At 35.8% G+C, this 19287-nt stretch overlaps 1 protein-coding gene across 1 annotated transcript; it reads right to left on the reverse strand.

Moving 5' to 3' along the window:
- Positions 1 to 1204: 1204 nt before the first annotated feature.
- LOC108466293 (uncharacterized) lies at positions 1205 to 12458 on the reverse strand. The gene is made up of 13 exons (XM_053020393.1): positions 12053 to 12458; positions 9362 to 11565; positions 8556 to 8927; positions 7990 to 8436; positions 7295 to 7882; positions 6482 to 6958; positions 6172 to 6354; positions 5571 to 6017; positions 2547 to 3014; positions 2134 to 2433; positions 1883 to 1967; positions 1357 to 1709; positions 1205 to 1261 (listed from the first exon to the last, which is right to left on the reverse strand). The coding sequence occupies exons 1-13, from the start codon at positions 12456 to 12458 to the stop codon at positions 1205 to 1207; spliced, it is 6387 nt and encodes a 2128-aa protein (XP_052876353.1).
- Between the last annotated feature and the right edge of the window lie 6829 nt (positions 12459 to 19287).

Here is a 19287-nt window from a genome sequence, read left to right on the forward strand (position 1 = left end):
CCAAAACGTCTAAGTCAGCCTAACTCCAACAACTGAGCATTCAACAAAATTCCTCACAAAAACCAACACAAAATGAAAGCAACTCGAAGCCAAACGAAAATGAACGAAGAACGAAATAAGAACAAAGCCACAGAAAGCTAAGAACACAAGAGAAAAAGATTTTAGTGATCTCAAGAATTCTTATTGCTCAAAACTGAGGGGAAAGGCCTCTATTTATAGTTGAGCCTCCCCAAATTCAACGGTATAGATCAAATTACATCAAAGGTTAAGATTAAAAGCTATCTACAAATCAAATCTCTAACATTACAGAATCATATGTTCTAAGATTACATATCATATCTAAAATTGCATATCTTCAAAGATTATATTTCCATATGTGGCAAGCTTCGTAGATGGACCTTCAATCTCTTCAAGCAATGGGGCAGTTCGGTTGGGCCAAATGACCTTCTTGGAACTTGATAGATCACACAAGTATGCCATGGTTGCGGACTCCCATGCGCAACTCATGACACTAGCAGGTGACGTTGTCAATAGTAGTCTTTCTTAACACCTTCTTGTCTTTCTTAACAAGTAGCAAAAGCAAAAACAAGCCCTCAAAAACGTAGGCTCATGATACCATTTGTTGGGCTTTGATAGCAGTAAAAGAAGAGAACAAAACATTGAACAAGGCAGGAAAAAGCAAAGAAAAATTACTTGCTCACAAACGTGCAACAAAGAAGCAATCTACTTTAGACAACTGAACTGCTCACTCATTCAATATGAAAACAATACAATTATAGTCAAAATACATCACCAAATATTCAACTAACCCCACTAATCAGCATTGGGACTATTAAAACATTGTTTGTAGACATGAATAAGCTGACTTATCAGTTCAATCATCACCAAAACCCATCAAAACATCAACAACTAAGTTGATTTTCAACAAAACTAAATTACATTGCAACTAAAACAGAAAATATGTTGCTGCAACATGCATAATTGCTGCAGCATGCATACAAGCTGTATGCACTCAAGAAAATCATCATAACAACATGCACTTCAAAAAAACCATAACAGCAGCATGGTTGGCCATTTTCAACACATTTCCATGGTCACTTTGTAAAACATTAGTTAAGCCATGATGAAAATAGAAAAGTACTTACCATTTGGTTTGAATTGAAATGAAACTGAGCTTGTCTCACAAGTATCCCAACATATTTCCTTATTCCATTTGGAGCAACTGATCAGTAAACTCGATCGCTTGAGAACTTTGCACATTCTGTACGTGCGTGATCAAAAGAAACAATTATAAAGAAAGGTAAAACCAACGTTGTCAAAAGTAAAACACTTCAAATCCTTTAAAATGATTGGTACCATTTCATCAAACATATGCTTTATGGTAGTGTTAAGGTCGCCTTCCCACTGCAGTTCACCGTCCTCATCTCTTGTTAAGTGCATTTGTTCGAGCCTTGGTGTGCTTAACTCTCCTTGACAGAAATTCTTCATTTTTGGGCACTCTGTCACTATCACCATTTGCAAGACTGGGAACTCCAACGAGTGATCATGTGCCAATGAAAAGCTTGCTAGACTTGGCAGATGACATAGTTTCAAATACTTCAGCTTGGGAAAAACAATGCTGCCCTGTTCTTCACCTTCACATGATGTGATTTCTTCTATCAACTCACAATCAGCTATGCTCAATCTTTCTAGTAGCGTCAGGCTCTTAGCTGTCGAGCATGCCATTAGATTGATGAATCCATGGCATTTTGAAACTTCCAGAGTTGTTAGATTTTTGAAAGAAAGCAAAGAAGGTTTGGTAGTGAGCGAATGAAGGAATATGGAAGAGTAGTGGATGTTTGAGGAAAGAATTGGAGGTTAAGAAGTTTGAGGTTTGGGAAACATTGCAATGAGAGTTGTCCATCACATATCCCCTTTATCATATCACTCGTCTTCAGTGTTAATTCCTCTAAAACAGGGAAAGTGTCCTGGACACCAACAAATGTATTAAACATTAATTAAAGAGTTTTAAACTGAAGTAAGAGAAAAGGTGAGAATATTAGTTAGTTGAAAAGGCAATTTACAGGTAATCTCATTTGATTTGGATATAATCTCAAGTAATGAAGATGGAATATCAACTATTAGTGAGCATACCTCATTGACGCAAAACAAGGGCTGTTGGTTTGAGATTTGAACCTCACCAAATATCCGTGCTTTGGGGCATTCAATAACCTCCATTTGTTTCAACAATGGCCATTGGGTGGTATGCATCCTAGAGAAGAAACTTTCCAATCTTGGTAACTTACCCAATCCAAGGTGCGTTACATGGGGAAATACGAACTTTGTGGTCACTGTTGACTGTGATTCATTGGCAATGAGTCCTTGCAGCTCAATTATTTCTTCTAACGATTCACAATCCTGAATCAGCAACTCCTCCAAACGAGGGAAAACAACCTAATAAATCATTAGATTGGGTTAATAACTGAAATATGTTGAAATGAATTAAGATTAATGAAAGAAGTAAAAGGAGAACAATGGTAAAGTAAAAGAAGAAAAATGAAAATGACCTTTTCATTGAGAACAGCAGAGTTATTTGTTTGTGTAGGTTGGTGAATTGGAGGTTCATCTCCAGATACAGATTTAGAGATGAATGTTTTAAGCAGAGGACAATTTTTTAGTGTTAAATCTCTTAACCATGGGAATTCAAGGTAATTTTCAAAGCAGATATCTTTGAGTTTGGGAAGGTCTTTCAGAGACAGCGATTCTAGTAAAATCGTATGATTCCTCCAATGATCTTCTGCACCCAATCCATCCGTGAAGATTACTTGTTCCATCATATTACAATCCTTAATTTCAAGGAATCGGAGTAGCACAAGATCTTTTAGTAAGAAAGACGGAAACAGGTATTTCAAATTGTGACACCCTTCCACTCGCAAGCGACACAAGTGTGTGAGAGATGAGAAAGATGGGTGGTGCCATAACATATGAATGTCAATGGAGGACAAAGTCAAACGCTTCAAATTGGGAATGACAACCTGCAGACAAATATAAATGTCATAAAAAGATAACATAACTCTTCCTTCTTTACATACAAATACAAATTCAATCAGAATGAGAAGAAGAAATGATAAAATGTTAAGACAATCGAAACATGGGCTGAGTTAAGTGATAAAAAAGATGCATAAATCTAACATAATCCAAGTTGTTAGCAACAAATAGTTTGTACTCTTTGGTGCATGCAGCGTCTTCATTTTCCATGATGAATCTTTTATCATTCTTTATATTTAGAATTTATTTATATATTAATAGTATACAGAAAAGAAAATTAGCTTTTGATTGTTTTTAAAACTGCTTTTTTCGTTTTCATTGTTTAAAAGAAAATGTTATTTTTTAATATTCATGAATGAATCTTACATTTGTTGCAACTTTAGAAAATAACTTTTACAAGAAATTTTTTCCCAAAAAGCCTAAAATTTAAAGTTTTTACGAATGAATATAATAATAATAATAATAATAATAATAATAATAATAATAATAATAAAAAACAGAAAAAGCCTTCAAGGTAGACCTGTTCATGGGCGAGCTACCAATGAATCCGATGACCTACTTGAAATTTGAGAGGGTTTAGGCAAAGATATTAAACCCGAAAAATGGATTTGAGCAAAAAAATTAGGCCCATTTAAAATTTGGTCCAGGATCGAGTTTGAACATTCAAGGCTCAAGCCTAGCCCGACCCGCTTTAAGTTTATAATATTTTATATTATGCTATTTTTATATATTATTAATTTAGAACACATTCAAAAATTTATACTAAATATATAATACTATTCTAATGTAAACATTAAAATAATGTTAAGATGACCATATAAAATTTTCAATAAATAAAATGTATAAAATTATTAAATATTAAAATAATATAATATAAATATTTTTAAAAATTTAAAAATAATAAGGACAGACCTAAAATAGGCTTGGGTCAGTCTTTTACAAATATGGGCAGGTTTGAGCAAAATTTAGGCTCAAATTTCGGGTTAGACAGAGTATGAACAAGTATAAAATATGTTAATATTATGCTTAAACCTAACCCAATCCATGAGCATTTCTACTTCAAGTATTCCTATATCATTAAATTTGTAGATAATCATGGGAGAAAATAATAAACCTATAAAAGAGAAAAAACAAAAAACAAAACAAACGAATACAAAGGAGGCATGGATATTTAATTCGGATTGAGTATATGAATTTTTTAAAAATAAATGTTAAAATTTGATTTAGTATATGAATTTGATTGTAAGTATTAATTTTATCTAAATTTGTTGATTATCATGTTTAGGATTAAATGAAATTGGAGTTGTATTTGTGTAATGATGGTATTATGTTTTTTTTTCAAAGTATTTATAGATTTGAAATGTACGTTAATTTCTTTGTCTTATACTCCAAAATTCGACATTAAAAAATGTAGTTTTATGTAACTTTCGCCCCATTTTTTTCTTTATCATTTTGGCCCTCAATCTTTTAAATTTAGTCAATTTGTTTTTTTTTTTGGATGAAAAATTTGGCTAAATTATTAAAATTGTAACGGCATTGACGTTGCATCTCATGTTTCAGTTTACGTACATTTCATTGTAACATTTATAATTTTAATTTTTTGTTGAATCTTTTTTAATTTTTATGAATTATAAATGGTCTACCACGTGAGTGGCCATGTCAATGCCGTTAAAATTTTAACAGTTCAATCAATAACAATTTAACTAAATTTTAAAGGTTAATAGTCAAAATGATAATAAAAAAAGAAAAGGTTTAAAGTGATAAATTGGGTAAACGTTAAGGAAAAAAGTATCATTATGCCTCTTTTAATTAAATTTTTAAAATTAAATTAAAATTTAAAAAGTATTTAAATTTAATTATTTAAAAATAAAAGAAATATTAAAAAACTATCTTAAAATATAATTAAATTAAAACTTTGAACATGCTTATTTAAAACAAATTGTTGAAGACAACTTTAAATCTCTTTCTGAGATTGTTTAAATTTTTTAATATATGTTAAAAAATATTATAGTTTGTTAATTAAAAATATCTATGAATTTGAAACTATTAACAATTATGAAAATTTTAAAAAGCTATATTTATAAATATGTTTTCCATAAAAATATTTTTATTTCAAAATTGTTTTGAATTAAAAATCCATATACAAATTATTATCTTTTGTATTAAATTTAAGGAATTTTATACCTTAAATAAAAAGTTTATATTTTTATTCTAATATTTTTTTAAACTTCATTCTAAAAATTAGATTTTTCTATTTATACACAACCAATCTATACATGACACCACTAAACAAATTTTATCTCATGAAAACAACAACGGAAATAACTAAATATTTGGTTTGATATTCTTCATACTCAACAACCTCAATGATTTGTAAGTTCAATCCATAACCTTTTTCTCTATCATTATCATTAGATTCGATTATCACCATTTATATACTTATGAATTCATCAAATAGAAAGAAGATATGAATTAATTAGTGTAAATAAATATCGAATACCAAACTCACCTTGTGGCAGAAAAATGTTGTAGTATTATTTTACGTCTTGCTCACCAATCGCTTTTTCATTCTTTCTTGAAATTGTAGAAGAAAATGTCCTCATTTTTGGACAGTCTGCTATCTTAACACCACCCAACCTTGGAAATTCAAGAGGTCGACTTCCCAAATAAACATTTGTCAAGTTGGAACATGACTTTATTTCTATGCAGGAAAGCTTAGGAAATGTGAACTCATGTGTCGTTGCTTCCTTCTCGTCTTCCCTAATCACTTGTTCCATTATACTGCATTCTTTTACTTTTATCGTTCCTAGATGATCCAGGCTCAAAAGCATAGACGAGGTAAAAATGTATTTCAAGCTGCTACATTTATAAAACTCCATTTTTCTAAGGTTTTGCAACTCCAAAAATTTTTGAGGGTTTCTTTTCCATATTTCTATCAAATTTGGAAACGTATCAGAGATGATCAAATTAGGTAGGCCATTGGATCCACCCTAAAACAACAAATTCAGCCATATTATTGCACTCATAATTAAAAAAATAAACACTCTTCGTTAGTTATTCAACAATGAAAGAATAGGAAAGAAAATTGAGCACTGACATTCATTGTTTTAGGAAGCTAGATAGCATTATGAATTAACTCCGTACCTTTTTTGTGCACAATTGTTGGATGGTGGTATTCAAGTCGCCTGTCCAATACTCGTTTTGATAGTAAGTCTCCTGTTTTATTACTCTCTGTAATTGCGGGGTGCTTAAAACTCCCTCAGAAAAGATCTTCAATTTAGGACACATAGCCACAATCCAAACAAGGAAAGCTGAAGGTGTAACTCCCTGAACAAAAGCTTGTGAGGCTCTGTAAATTGCTTAGCAGTAAACATTTCAATTTACTGACAACTATTGTCTGATGGTAGTCTCCCTCATTTGCCACAATTTCTGTCATTTCAATGCAGTGACTTACCCTCATTGTTGTTAATTGCACCAGATTCTCAACTACAAAGGGTGTCATCTTGCAATATGACACTTCCAAAGTTGTGAGATTTTGGAAAGATACTGACGAGGCTCCAATATTCAGAAAATCATCACAAAACCAAACTCTGAGTATTTGGAGATTGGAAATAATATGGCCAAACTCCGAATCTTTCCTCCATATATGCTTAAGATTTATGGAAGAATCCAGTTTCAGATTTTTGATTGTTGAGAGAGTCCCAATATCTCCTTTATAAACGATTACATCTTCGAAATTAAAAGAAAAAATCTCAAGACGTTCCAGATTGTAGAAACTTCGCAAGAAAGAAAATATAGAAGACGATCCACCATGATAACCACCTTCCACTTTAAAAACTTTAACGTGGTGAAACAAGTCCGGTGGAAACTGATCCACATCACTAATATCTCGTAACTCAAGTTGTTGTAAATTGGGAAAGACCTTGGAAACCTATTAAACCAATGTAGATGTACATGCTTAAATAAAAGGAATGTAGAGTAATAGGATTTTATTTAAAAATTTTAAGAAAACAGAATTGCTTATGAATGAAAACTGATAAAAAAACCACAACTTGAAAGTCGAATGAAGAATAGCAAGTTTGCATTAAAATGGTTAAGCAATCATTGTTTCTGATTTAAAAAAAAGTAGGCAGAATAATGTAATTTAAAACACTATAAGACTGCGGAATGTAAGAGTAAGTTAATTAAATTGCGTTATCATGGCATATAACAACATAACATGCGGTTTAGATGATGAAAACAAATATATTTGTAAAGATATACGTACCTCTTCAACCAACAAAGCTGCCTCCCCTTTTCCCTTTGTTTCTTGGATTCTAACATCTTCTAAACCCACTATCATTAGCAAAGCAGAACAATCTGTGCTCAATTCTTTCAACATGGGCCACACGATTGTATGTTGCCCTTTATAGAAACATTTGAGCTTTTTTAAGTTTTCAACCACAAGTGAAGACACTTTGGGAAACTCAAACCTCACAGGTTGCTCCTCTACTCCTTCCCCTTCCGATACAATCTCCTCCACCCCACAACTTCTTATGCTTAAATCTTCAAGTTGTTGAAGATGTTTGGCTATTGACGCTGGAAATAGATTTTTTAAACTCTCACACCTTGAAACTCTTAATTTTCGTAGATTTTGAAAGCTTCTTATCCCTTGGCCTTGGCGATCTACATGCTCTTGCAAATAGTTAAATACACCAACCATAGTAGATGAAAAAATAGCCAATAACTCATCACAGTCCTCCACCACCATTTCTTCTAATTGGCAAAAGGAATCTGGTGCTAGCTCATTATGAAATATCTTCTTCGCATTTCTCAACCGGAAGATTATCATCCTTTTCAAGCTAGGAATTGCAACCTATTCGTATATATATAATTCATGCCCATAAGAAAGTTAGCTCATATAGTGCAGGACGAATCAACTGAATCATATAAGAGTGTAGACTAATGAAATAAATAAATCACCTTCTCATTGAAGAGAGTATGCATGCCGAACTCAGTACTGCTTTCACTAATGAATTCTTTTAATTTCGGGCAATCCTTAATCTCTAGCTCTTTCAACAAATGGAATTCAATATTGTAATTTCCTGAGCAGAAAAAGATGAGTTTTCGAAGGCAATCCATACGCAGGGAGTTTAATCGAGGGAAACAAATCACATCTTTCCCTTCTCCTTCTATTTCCTCTGTAAATATTATCTCACGTAAACACTGACAATTTCTTATGCTTAAATCTTTAAGTTGCGGAAGATGTTTGGCAATTGTCGCTGGAAATAGATTTTTCAGACTCTTACAGCATGAAACACTTAAATTTCGTAGATTTTGAAAAGAATCTGGTGGTAGCTCATTATGAATTATCATCTTCACGTTACTCAACTGGAAGATCCTCATCGTTTCCAAGCTAGGAACAGCAACCTATTCATATATATAATTAATGCTCATTTTAACGTTAGCTCATAGAACACAAGCAAAAAAACCAAAAAGGACAAATCAACTTAATCATATAAGAGTGTAAAATTAATGAAATAAATCACCTGACTGAACAGAGTGTGCATGCCGGACTGATTACTAGTCTGACTAATGAATGCTTTTAACCTCGGGCAACCCCCAATCTCTAGCTCTTTCAACAATGAGAATTCGATATTATAATTTCCAGAGCAGAAGAAGATGAGGTTTGGAAGGTTACCTATACGCAGGGAGTTTAATCGAGGGAAACAAATCACATCTTTCCTTTCTTCTTCTTTTATTTCCTCTGTAAATATCATCTCCCTTAAGCACGTGCAATCAGCGATGTCAAAGCGTTGGAGCTGCACCAGACTTCTGGCGGCAGAGGGTGATAACAAATGCTCAAAGTTACCGCATCCATTGATGATCAACCTCCTCAAATTTGAAATCCAATGACATGTCTGATTGTGCCATATTGTTTAGGTGTTAATAGAACACAATTGCAAGCTTTCCGGAAAACAAATTGCATGCATTTATAGATAACTCTTTTTCTTCTTAAAGGAAGAGAAAATGTAACATACTTAGGAAATTATTTTCGATTCTAAACACAATTTTACTTCCAATTGTGAGTTCCAATTCCATTTTCGGAATTTAAAAGTTAAATTGTTGGGTTTGAATTTTGTGTATTAAATTGATTTTGGATTTGAATTAGAAATTAAATTTCCATTTGTTGTGGGGTTGAAATTTATTTTTAGTCTTGAAAATTTTTGGACTATTATTTATTTTATTATTAAAAATAATTATCCAGTAATTAATATTTTTTAATGGTGTTACTAAATCGTTCGAGTATAAATAAAAATTGTATAAGAAAATATGAACAAAGCTAAACAAATACCTGTTTATTGAAAAATGGTAAGGGCTCCGAATTTGTTGAATAGTCCTTTATTGTGATAATGACATCAACTCTCTTTAAATTTGAAAAATCCACCCCATTATTTAACTCTGCAAGTACACTCCTGATGCCTTCAAGTCCCTTTAGGTTTAGATACAAATCTTCAGTCTTTTTCAGCAACATTTTCACCAAGTTGTCCGAATAAATGTTTGTATATATCTTGAGCTTTAATGTTCTTGAATATTCATATTTTAAATTCCAAATCCATGCAAAATGATCATCACCTACGAAAATCTTGTATCTATCTAATGTCTCAATGAATATATGCTTTGAAATCATTTGAGCATTAGGAATATGAGCATATAAAGTAGTTAGATGAGGCAAATTGTTTAATTCATCAAGGCGTGCATTTCTCCTTTTGTTGCCAACTACTCCATCATTTTCCCATTCAGCAAAGCTTCCCTCCATATGTAATTCTTCTGATTTAGATAAACTTGATAAGACATTTGGCGGGATGATTTTAAGTCCAGAACACCAACTCAAATCTAACAACCTTAACCGAGTCAATTGTGCTATCTCCTTGGGTAGTTCTTTGATACTAGAGCAAGCAAGGTCAAGGATTTCTAAATTTTTTAGCTCTCCAATGATGGTAATGTCTTCACCTTGCCATCCTCTTAGACACAACATGCGAAGGTCTATGAGGTGATTAATTGACTCTGGTAGATAAGGATATGAACGTATGGAAGGTAAAGCCAAGACTTTGAGACTTTCAATTCGTCTAAAAAAATGGGGAGGAATTTCCACTGAATCATCACGGGCCATATGGAAAAAGGAAAGACCTGAACACTCCATCTCCTTAGGAAGCTCAGCTATAATTCGAGGACACCTTAAGCTTATCATTCTCCAGCTGTTCATTTTCTCCTTCGGAACAAAATCTCTCAAAACATGCACATGATAGTCCCTCGATGCAATATTTAAAGCAGCATCCCAAACAACATCATGGATATCAAAGCGCTCATCCTCATAACTATCAAGCAACAAGGAAGACGCTTTGAGATTAGCCACAACCGTCAAAACATTATTTCTGGCTTCTTCCATAGTGTTGACACCACCAAATAAATCCAAACCCACGCTATATCTCACCAAGTCCTCAACGAGACCATTACGGCCCATTACATTGCAAAGCAAGAAAGTCTGCTTAACTTCCTCACTTCCTAAATAATTAAAATTCAACTCAATTAACTTCCTCACAGCAGTTATCTCCGTGAAGTTGCTTAGTGAAAGCCTCTCTAGTTCTCGTAAAGCATTCTTCCACTCAAACAATCTTTTGCTTCTCAAAGCCCCTGCCACTGTCGCAATGGCTATTGGCAATCCTGCACATTTTTTTGCTACCTCCATAGCTGTAGGCTTCCAATCGCAACTTTCAACACAATCGCCAGCCTTCTTCTTGAACAGGTCCCAGGCCTCCTTTTTATTTAGAGACTCTATTGTAAAGCATTTCTGAGCATCCATCCTATTTGACAAAACATTGAGCTCTCTAGAAGTTAATAGTAGTTTGCAGCCCTTGTGTTCATCTCCCAAAGGAATCCTTACTTCCTCAATATCAACCTGCCCCCAAATGTCATCCAAGACAACCAGAACCCTCTGCTCTTTCTTCAATCTTTCTCGTAGTCGAAGTGCCTTTCCATCGGTATTATGCTCCTCAAATTTCAAGCCCAAAAACTCCGCAATTGTGTTCTGAATTTTCTCAATATCAATGTCTTGAGCTACTGTTGATATGACAACCGAATCAAACAACTTGTCCTTGCCCTTGACTTTTCTAGCGATTTCTTTTACTACCGTTGTTTTTCCAACCCCGCCCATACCGTGCACCCCAATAACGCTGACGCTATTATCTTTTAGTGCCTCCATTATTTCATTCAAAACAGACGTTCTTGACTCGAATTCCTCGTACCCTTTAACTGGTGGGACCGTGATATCCTGCAGAGCTACACGATAAGCAACCTCGGGAAACTTGCTCTGTTCAAGTAGCTTGGCAACAGCCTTCGCCTTCTCTGCAGCTTCCCAGCTAAGCTTGTAACGAGTCCAGATATTAGGACACAAACCAACGAAACACTTTTTCTTTGCTTTTTCTTCATCTTGCGTCACTTTCTCTTCTTGTTTAGGGATCGTCCTGTCCACTGCAGACAGCCAGTTGTTAACATCGCCTCAGATCTCTTTGTTAGAACAAAAAACGGCAGCGACACACAAATGACAATAAATTGCTTAAGAACTAAAAAGAAAACCAACAGCAAAAGAAGAGAATTTGAGAACAGAAAACATGGATAAAAATCAGCAGCATACTTCATTCATTGATAATGAAAAACTAAATACAAAGTTTGCAAGTCAAATGACTATTACCTAATGATTTACCTACTCCCACTAATAATCAACTAATACAAGTTAAATTTCAAACTAAAGCAAGCTGATATATCAGTCATTACATCCATTACATCAAAACTCCTACTAACTTAGGTTACAAATTATAAACAAACTGAAGTTGGTTACATTGAGACAAAAAGAACAAAATGGGCCTAAGCTAGTTGCTGCATTTCGATTCTGCTGCACTGCTGGTCTGCTTGCTGACTTGCTGGCCATATGTTGCATTGCAGGCCAATGCTTAACACTCCTCCTTGGACTGTATGCAACACATACCAATCTTACTTCTTAAGTTCTCAAACCTTGCTGTACCAAGTGGCTTAGTCAAGATATTAGCCAATTGATCTTGTGAGTTGCAATGAACAAGACTAACTTCTCCTGTCTGCTCAGCCTCTCTAACAAAATGAAATTTGATTTTAAAATGCTTAGTCTTACCATGGAAGATTGGATTTTTAGCAATAGCCACTGCTGATTGATTGCCAACCTTAATTTCAGTAGGTTCAAGTTGCTCTTCATTAAGATCATATAGCAAATTCCTAAGCCAAATGGCTTGATTTACTGCTGCTGCTGCTACTATATACTCTACTTCTGTAGTGGATTGAGCAACAGTCTGTTGCTTCTTTGAGCACCAGCTAAACACACTCGAGCCAAGGGTGAAAAAATACCCTGATGTGCTTTTCATATCATCAATACAACCAACCCAATCACTGTCTGAATAACCTACCAGCTTCAGCTCCTTTTCTTTCTTGAACAACAAACCAAATTTTAAAGTTCCTTTAATGTATCTCAGCACCCTCTTGGCAGCCCTGAAATGCACTACATTACAGCAATGCATGAACCTTGCCAACAAACTTACAGCATGCATCAACTCAGGTCTGGTTGCTGTTAAATAGAGCAAGCAACCTACTAAACTCCTATACTCCTTCTCATCGACCCTTACATGATCACCAATTCTTGACAGCTTCTCTCCTTGAGCCATTGGTGTGCTTACAGGCTTGCAATTTTGCATGCTAAACTTGTCAAGTATCTTCAAGGAAAATGCATGTTGACTAATGAATATCCCTCGATCAGCCTGGTTTACTTCCATACCAAGGAAGTAGGTCATGACCCTTAAATCAGTCATATCAAATACCTCTTGCATCTGTGCTTTAAACTCATTAACCAAAACATCATTGCTTCCAGTCACTAGCAAGTCATCAACATAAATCGAGACAATTAGCAATGTCTCATCCTTTGACCTCTTCACATAGAGGGTTGGCTCACTTAGGCTTTTCTCAAAATCGAGCTTAGACAGGTAAGCATCTACCCTATCATACCATGCTCTAGGTGCTTGTTTCAACCCATACAGAGCCTTCTTCAACCTATAGACCTTGTCTTCTTGTCCTTGGACTTGGAAGCCATCGGGTTGCTCTATGTAAATCTCCTCCTTGAGAAAACCATTTAAGAAGGCTGACTTAACATCAAGTTAATGTATTTGCCATTTCTTCTGTGCAGCCAAAGCAAACAGCAGCTTGATAGTGTCCAATCTTGCAACTGGAGCAAAAGTCTCCTCAAAATCAACTCCATACTACTGGCTATACCCCTTAACCACCAATTTTGCCTTGTGTTTGTTCAATGAACCATCAGCATTGAACTTTGCTCTAAAGACCCATCTAACTCCAATAACCTTCTTTTCTGGTCTCTTAACCAAGTCCCAAGTCTGATTCTTTTGAATCATGTCCATTTCTGCTTCCATAGCTTTCTTCCAATTCATATCCCTAGCTGCTTCTTCATAGCTCGAAGGCTCCACAATGGCTACATTGCATCTCTGATAAACATTAGCAATGGACCTAGTACCTCTTACAGGAAGGTCATCAAGATTGTCATTACTAGGCTCACTTTCAACTAGCTCCAAGTTGTCTTCAGCTGAATCCTCTTCAAAGTGACTTGCATTCGAACCATCCTAGCTCCAAATCTTATTTTCATCAAATCTAATGTCTCTACTTACCAAAATCTTCCTTGTTGAAGGATCATAGACTCTATAGCCTTTCTTATCACTGCTGTAGCCTACAAAAATACATGGAACAGACCTTTTTTCGAGCTTGGTCCTTCTTTCTACAGGTACAAGGACATAGCACACACATCCAAAAACTTTTAAATGAGAGACTGATGGTTTGAGTCCATACCATGCTTCAAAAGGTGTCTTATCCTTGACAGCATGCGTTGGAAGCCTGTTGAGTAGGTACACCGAGCTATTGACAGCCTCTGCCTAGAATGAGTTTGGAAGCTTGCTTTGGAACAGCAAGCACCTGGCCATATCCATTACAGTCCTATTCTTCCTCTCACACACTCCATTTTGCTGAGGAGTGTACACTGTAGTTAGCTGATAATGGATCCCAGCCTGCTCACATAGCCTCTTGAATCTATCGATAGATACTCAAATTTCATTGTGCATTCTCAATGTCTTGATCCTACAACCGATTTGATTTTCAACCATGGCTTTGAACTTTCCAAAAGCTTCAAACACATCAGACTTCTGTTTCAATAAGAAAATCCAACAAAATCTGGTTAGATCATCAATGAAAAGTACAAAGTACTTACTCCCATTTAGTGAAGGAGTCTTCATTGGGCCACAAATGTCAGAATGCACCAGTTCAAGCTTCTTTCGAGCTCTCCATGCTTGACCAACTGGGAAAGGAAGCCTGACTTGCTTGCCAAGTTGACAAACATCACAAACACCTTCAAGTGGCTCAACCTTGGTCATATCCTCTGTCAAACCAAGCTTATACAGCAAATCAAGTGACCTAAAATTTACATGACCTAGCCTCTTGTGCCATAGGCCAACACTGTCACTTTGGCTCAAATATGCCCTCCTTTCAAGCTGACTAACATCCAACATGAAACACTTGTCTACCATAGGTACTGTGACAACTTCCTGACCAAATGAATCTTTAATAACACAGGAACCACTTCTAAAGAACAAAGAATAGCCTTTTTCAACCAGCTGACCAATACTCAGCAGGTTTGGTCTATATCGGGCACATACAACACATCAGTAATCAGCTTGTTACATGAACTTGAGCTGATCAACACATTACCCCTGCCCTTAGCTTCAATTAAGCTACCATTGCCAATTCTAATCCTTGAGCTAAAACTCCTGTCAAGCTCCTTAAACAGGTTCACTTCAGCAGCCATGTGATGTGAGCAGCCACTGTCTACAAGCCAACTACATTTGGGTTTGCTTGTAGTTGCAAGGGAAGATGTACTGAAAACATGCTCCTCCTGAGCTTGTTGATCCTCAGCAGGATGTGTCTGATCTTGTTGCTGTACTGGTACTTTGCCTTTGCTCCTACAGATTTTCTCAACATGACCATATTGCTTGCATTTCCAGCATTGAACATCTGGTCTTCTCCAACAATTTCTTTCTGAGTGTGTGGTTCTTTTGCAGTAAGTGCATGGTGGGTAGGTCTTCTTGCTTGAATCCTTTCTAATTTTATCCTTCTTGTCAAGCCAAGGCTTCTTGCCTTTTTGACTTACACTAGAACTTTCTTTGGCCCTTGCTTGAAAGGCTCCCTCAGAGTTTTCTTCCTGCCTATTAGCCCTTCTCTGCTCCAAAGCATAGAGTGAGTTCACCAATTCTGATAGAGAAATGGTTGTGAGATCTCTCGAGTCCTCCAATGAGGATATCTTAGACTCGAATCTCTCAGGAAGTGTGGTGATCACCTTTTCAACCACCCTACTTTCAGCAAAGTCTACACCAAGCTGTAACACCCCGAACCCGAGACCGTCGCCGGAGTCGAACGCGAGGTGTTAACAGACTTCAACCCACTTATTGACAATTTTCAGACAAGCTGCCAATCTGAGTACTAGTCGCTCTAAAATTCATAACTTGAGTTTTACAACTCGAAAATCAGTTCCGTAAATTTTTCCTGAAACTAGACTCATATGTCCATCTACATATTTTTTTCTAGAATTTTTGGTCGAGCCAATTAGTACAGTTTATTAGTTAAAGTCTCGCCTGTTGTAGGGATCGACTACACTGACCTTTGTGCGTTACGAATTGGATATCTCCCTGTACAGGGCTTCAATACTAATGCCGTTTGTTTCTATAGAAACTAGACTCAGAGAGGAATCTACACATATATGGAATGACTCCTAATTATCTCTGGTTAATTTACAATGATTTTCCAAAGTTGGAACAGGGGATCCAGAAACCGTTCTGGCCCTATTTCACAAGAACTTTAAAATCTGTTAACTTATAACTCATATGACCATTTCGTTTCTTCCATATGAAAGTAGATTCATCAAGGTACACTTACATAATTTATTTGCTATTTAATACCATTCCTACTATTTTTAGTGATTTTTCACATCCACGTCACTGCTGCTGTCAGCATCTGCCTTTAGTAGGCTTTACCTATTTCATACTTTCCATGATTCAATTGGCCCTTTTTACATACATAGCACAAAGCGTGATCATGATTAACCATTCCAATGGCTAATCGTTTCAAAATAATTCCATACCTCATAAGGGTCAACATACAAACGATTATAGTTCTATGCTAAAACGATATAAGCCATTTTCGCATGGCTATCCAAGTTTACACAAACCGGAAGGTACATGACCTTCAACAAAGGATGGTCCTATACATGCCATTTCAAAGTTCAACCAAAATTTGTACCAAAATGGGGCTTCGATAGTGTGGATGACTTGACTTCTTTGATCCCGAATCCGATAGCTAACGAGCGAAACCTATAAAACAGAGAGCCAAAGCAACGGGTAAGCATTTTAATGCTTAGTAAGTCTCAAGCAATGAAATCAGCTTTGACTAAGGTATTTTATTCACATGGCTAATTAAACCACTTTACTAATTCACATTCCCATACTCATACTTATTTCACATCACCGACCCTTATGTTCATACACAAAAAACAACTTAGCCCAAGGCGGTAGCTCGTTTATCAACTTAGCGCATACTTACTTGTAAGAATTCAATTAGTACAAGCACATACAAACATACCTCATTGCTGGAATTTTCACAAGTGTATAAGCTGAAATTTTCACAGCAAGATTGCTCACTTCGAATCACATACTTTCGGATTTAACCGGATATAGCGACTCATACGATTGCCTTGGTCATAACCGGTTTGGTGACTTGCACAAAGGCCTTGGTCTTAGCCGGATATATCAACTCGCACGAATGCCTTCGGGTCTTAGCCCGGATATATCAACTCGCACGAATGCCTTCGGGTCTTAGCCCGGATATATCAACTCGCACGAATGCCTTCGGGTCTTAGCCCGGATATATTTCCAATGTTCACTTACATATATATCAATATTCAAGACACGTCCATAGTTCATTTTCGTTACTAAAGCTCTAACACAAAATATCTATCAACCTTTACTATTTCGGCTCAATGGCCACACAAACAAGGAGCATAATTTTGATATAATTCAAGTAGGGTCATCACTCGAAGACTTACCTTGGATGTTGTCGAGCGATTTCGACGGCTATTCAACTACTTTTTCCTTCCCTTTATCGGATTTAGCTCCCCTTTGCTCTTGAGCTAATTTACACAAATTTAACTTATTAAAATCTCATCATGATAGCTTATGGCGAATATGACAAGGAGTGTAAATGGTCATATGGCCATCCTTTAGCTCAAATACACAATGGTCATGCACATTTTACATCACAACAAGCAATTCAATACATTCAAACATCAACGTGAAGTTCAAAGTACTTGGCCCTTATATACATTAGGCATCAAAGTTGTATATGTACGAAATCATAAATCGAACTCAACACATTAGTTAATATTCCTCTTAGCGAATTTTCTAAGCCAAGAATAGGCATCAATATGCTTGCCTCAAACCGAATGCATGCACACTAATTACCCCTCATGTGGCGAATATACACTTAATACCACACAAAAAAACAGCATACATTTTACTACTAACACATTACATATCGTAATTCATTGCATATCTCTTATTTACTTCATAATCAACACATCATCACAAGCAAATATACACTTTGAATTAGTATATATGTCATACCAATCCATCATGTGCAAACATATATTCATGTAGGTGCAAGGGCGAATTCTCAAGTGGCTTATATCCAAATATATACACATTTCCAAAGCTTAAATCTTACTTACCATGCAACATGCATGAATTATACTTATGGATATATCATGGCGAATACCACAACACCACACCATTTCAATTTGGTCATGGTGAAACAAAGAACTTAGTATCTCATTCAAAAAAATGCTAAAAGAAAATCTAAGAATCTTCAATCCTCCATCACATGTATCACTTTCAAGCTTGTTATTTAACATGCAATGGCATTAACACCACATTCACTTTGGCGAATTTCATTCCCATGACATAACAAGGATTTGAACCATGGGCTAACAAGAACATTAAGCTAGCAACTAAAACATGCATGAACCTCAAACATACCTTAATCTTGATGCAAGTTTAGCCAACCTCTTCCTAATCCTCTTCCAAACCAAGTATGAAGCAAAACTCCTTCCTTAACCTTAGTATTTTCGCCAACAAGAGAGTGAAAAGAGATGAACAAAATTTTTCTTTCTTCCTTTAGGACATTCGCCAAGCTATGGAGGAAGATGGACACTTTTTTTTGTTTCTCATCTACTAACATTAATTGTTTATTCCATAACCCTTATTTTATTCTTTCCATCATAACCCATTTACCAAACATGTTTCATGACATGATTTTTGCCCATAAATCCTTGTCATGGCGGCCACTAGCTATGGGGGAAATTTGACATGCAAGTCCATTGTTTTGCATGCATCCTTTAATTAGTCATCACACATTTCCCTCATACTTTCAAAGTTTATTACTAGGTCCTTTCTAGTGAAATTCACATCTATAATTCTAAATCAAAGCATAAAAAATATCACACATGAGTTAACACACATTATAGGCAATAAAATAAATATTAAATTATTTTTATGCCTTGGTTTTGTGGTCCCGAAACCACATTTCGACTAGGGTCGTTTAAGGCTGTCACACAAGCAATCTTATACTATTCACTGTGGCCATTATTCTATCTGCATACTGCTTAATGGTCTAAGCTTCTTTCATTTTGAGATTCTCAAAATCTCTCCTTAGATTAATCAACTGTTGCTGTCTAGTCTTCTCAGACCCCATGAATTCCTCCTTCAACCTATCCCAAGCTTGCTTAGGTGAGTCACATGCCATAATGCGAGTGAAGATAACATCAGACACTCCATTCTGCAAGCAGGCCATGGCTTTAGGCTTCTTGGCAGACTCCTCAGCATGCAGTCTCATCTGAGCAACAGTAGGATTGGCTCTCAGTGGAGGTGGCTCGGCATCATTCTCCACTACACTCCACAAGTCATGTGCCTGAAGGTAAGTCTTCATTTTTACCACCCAAATGTGGTAGTTCTCACCAGTAAACACAGGAGGTGGAGGTGGTGTGAAGCTCATCCTGCTATAACAAGTTCAACAGCTTCAGTTTCCTACTTTCTTAAG

Source organism: Gossypium arboreum, chromosome 10, assembly GCF_025698485.1.
Source record: "Gossypium arboreum isolate Shixiya-1 chromosome 10, ASM2569848v2, whole genome shotgun sequence".
Taxonomy (NCBI): Eukaryota; Viridiplantae; Streptophyta; class Magnoliopsida; order Malvales; family Malvaceae; genus Gossypium; species Gossypium arboreum.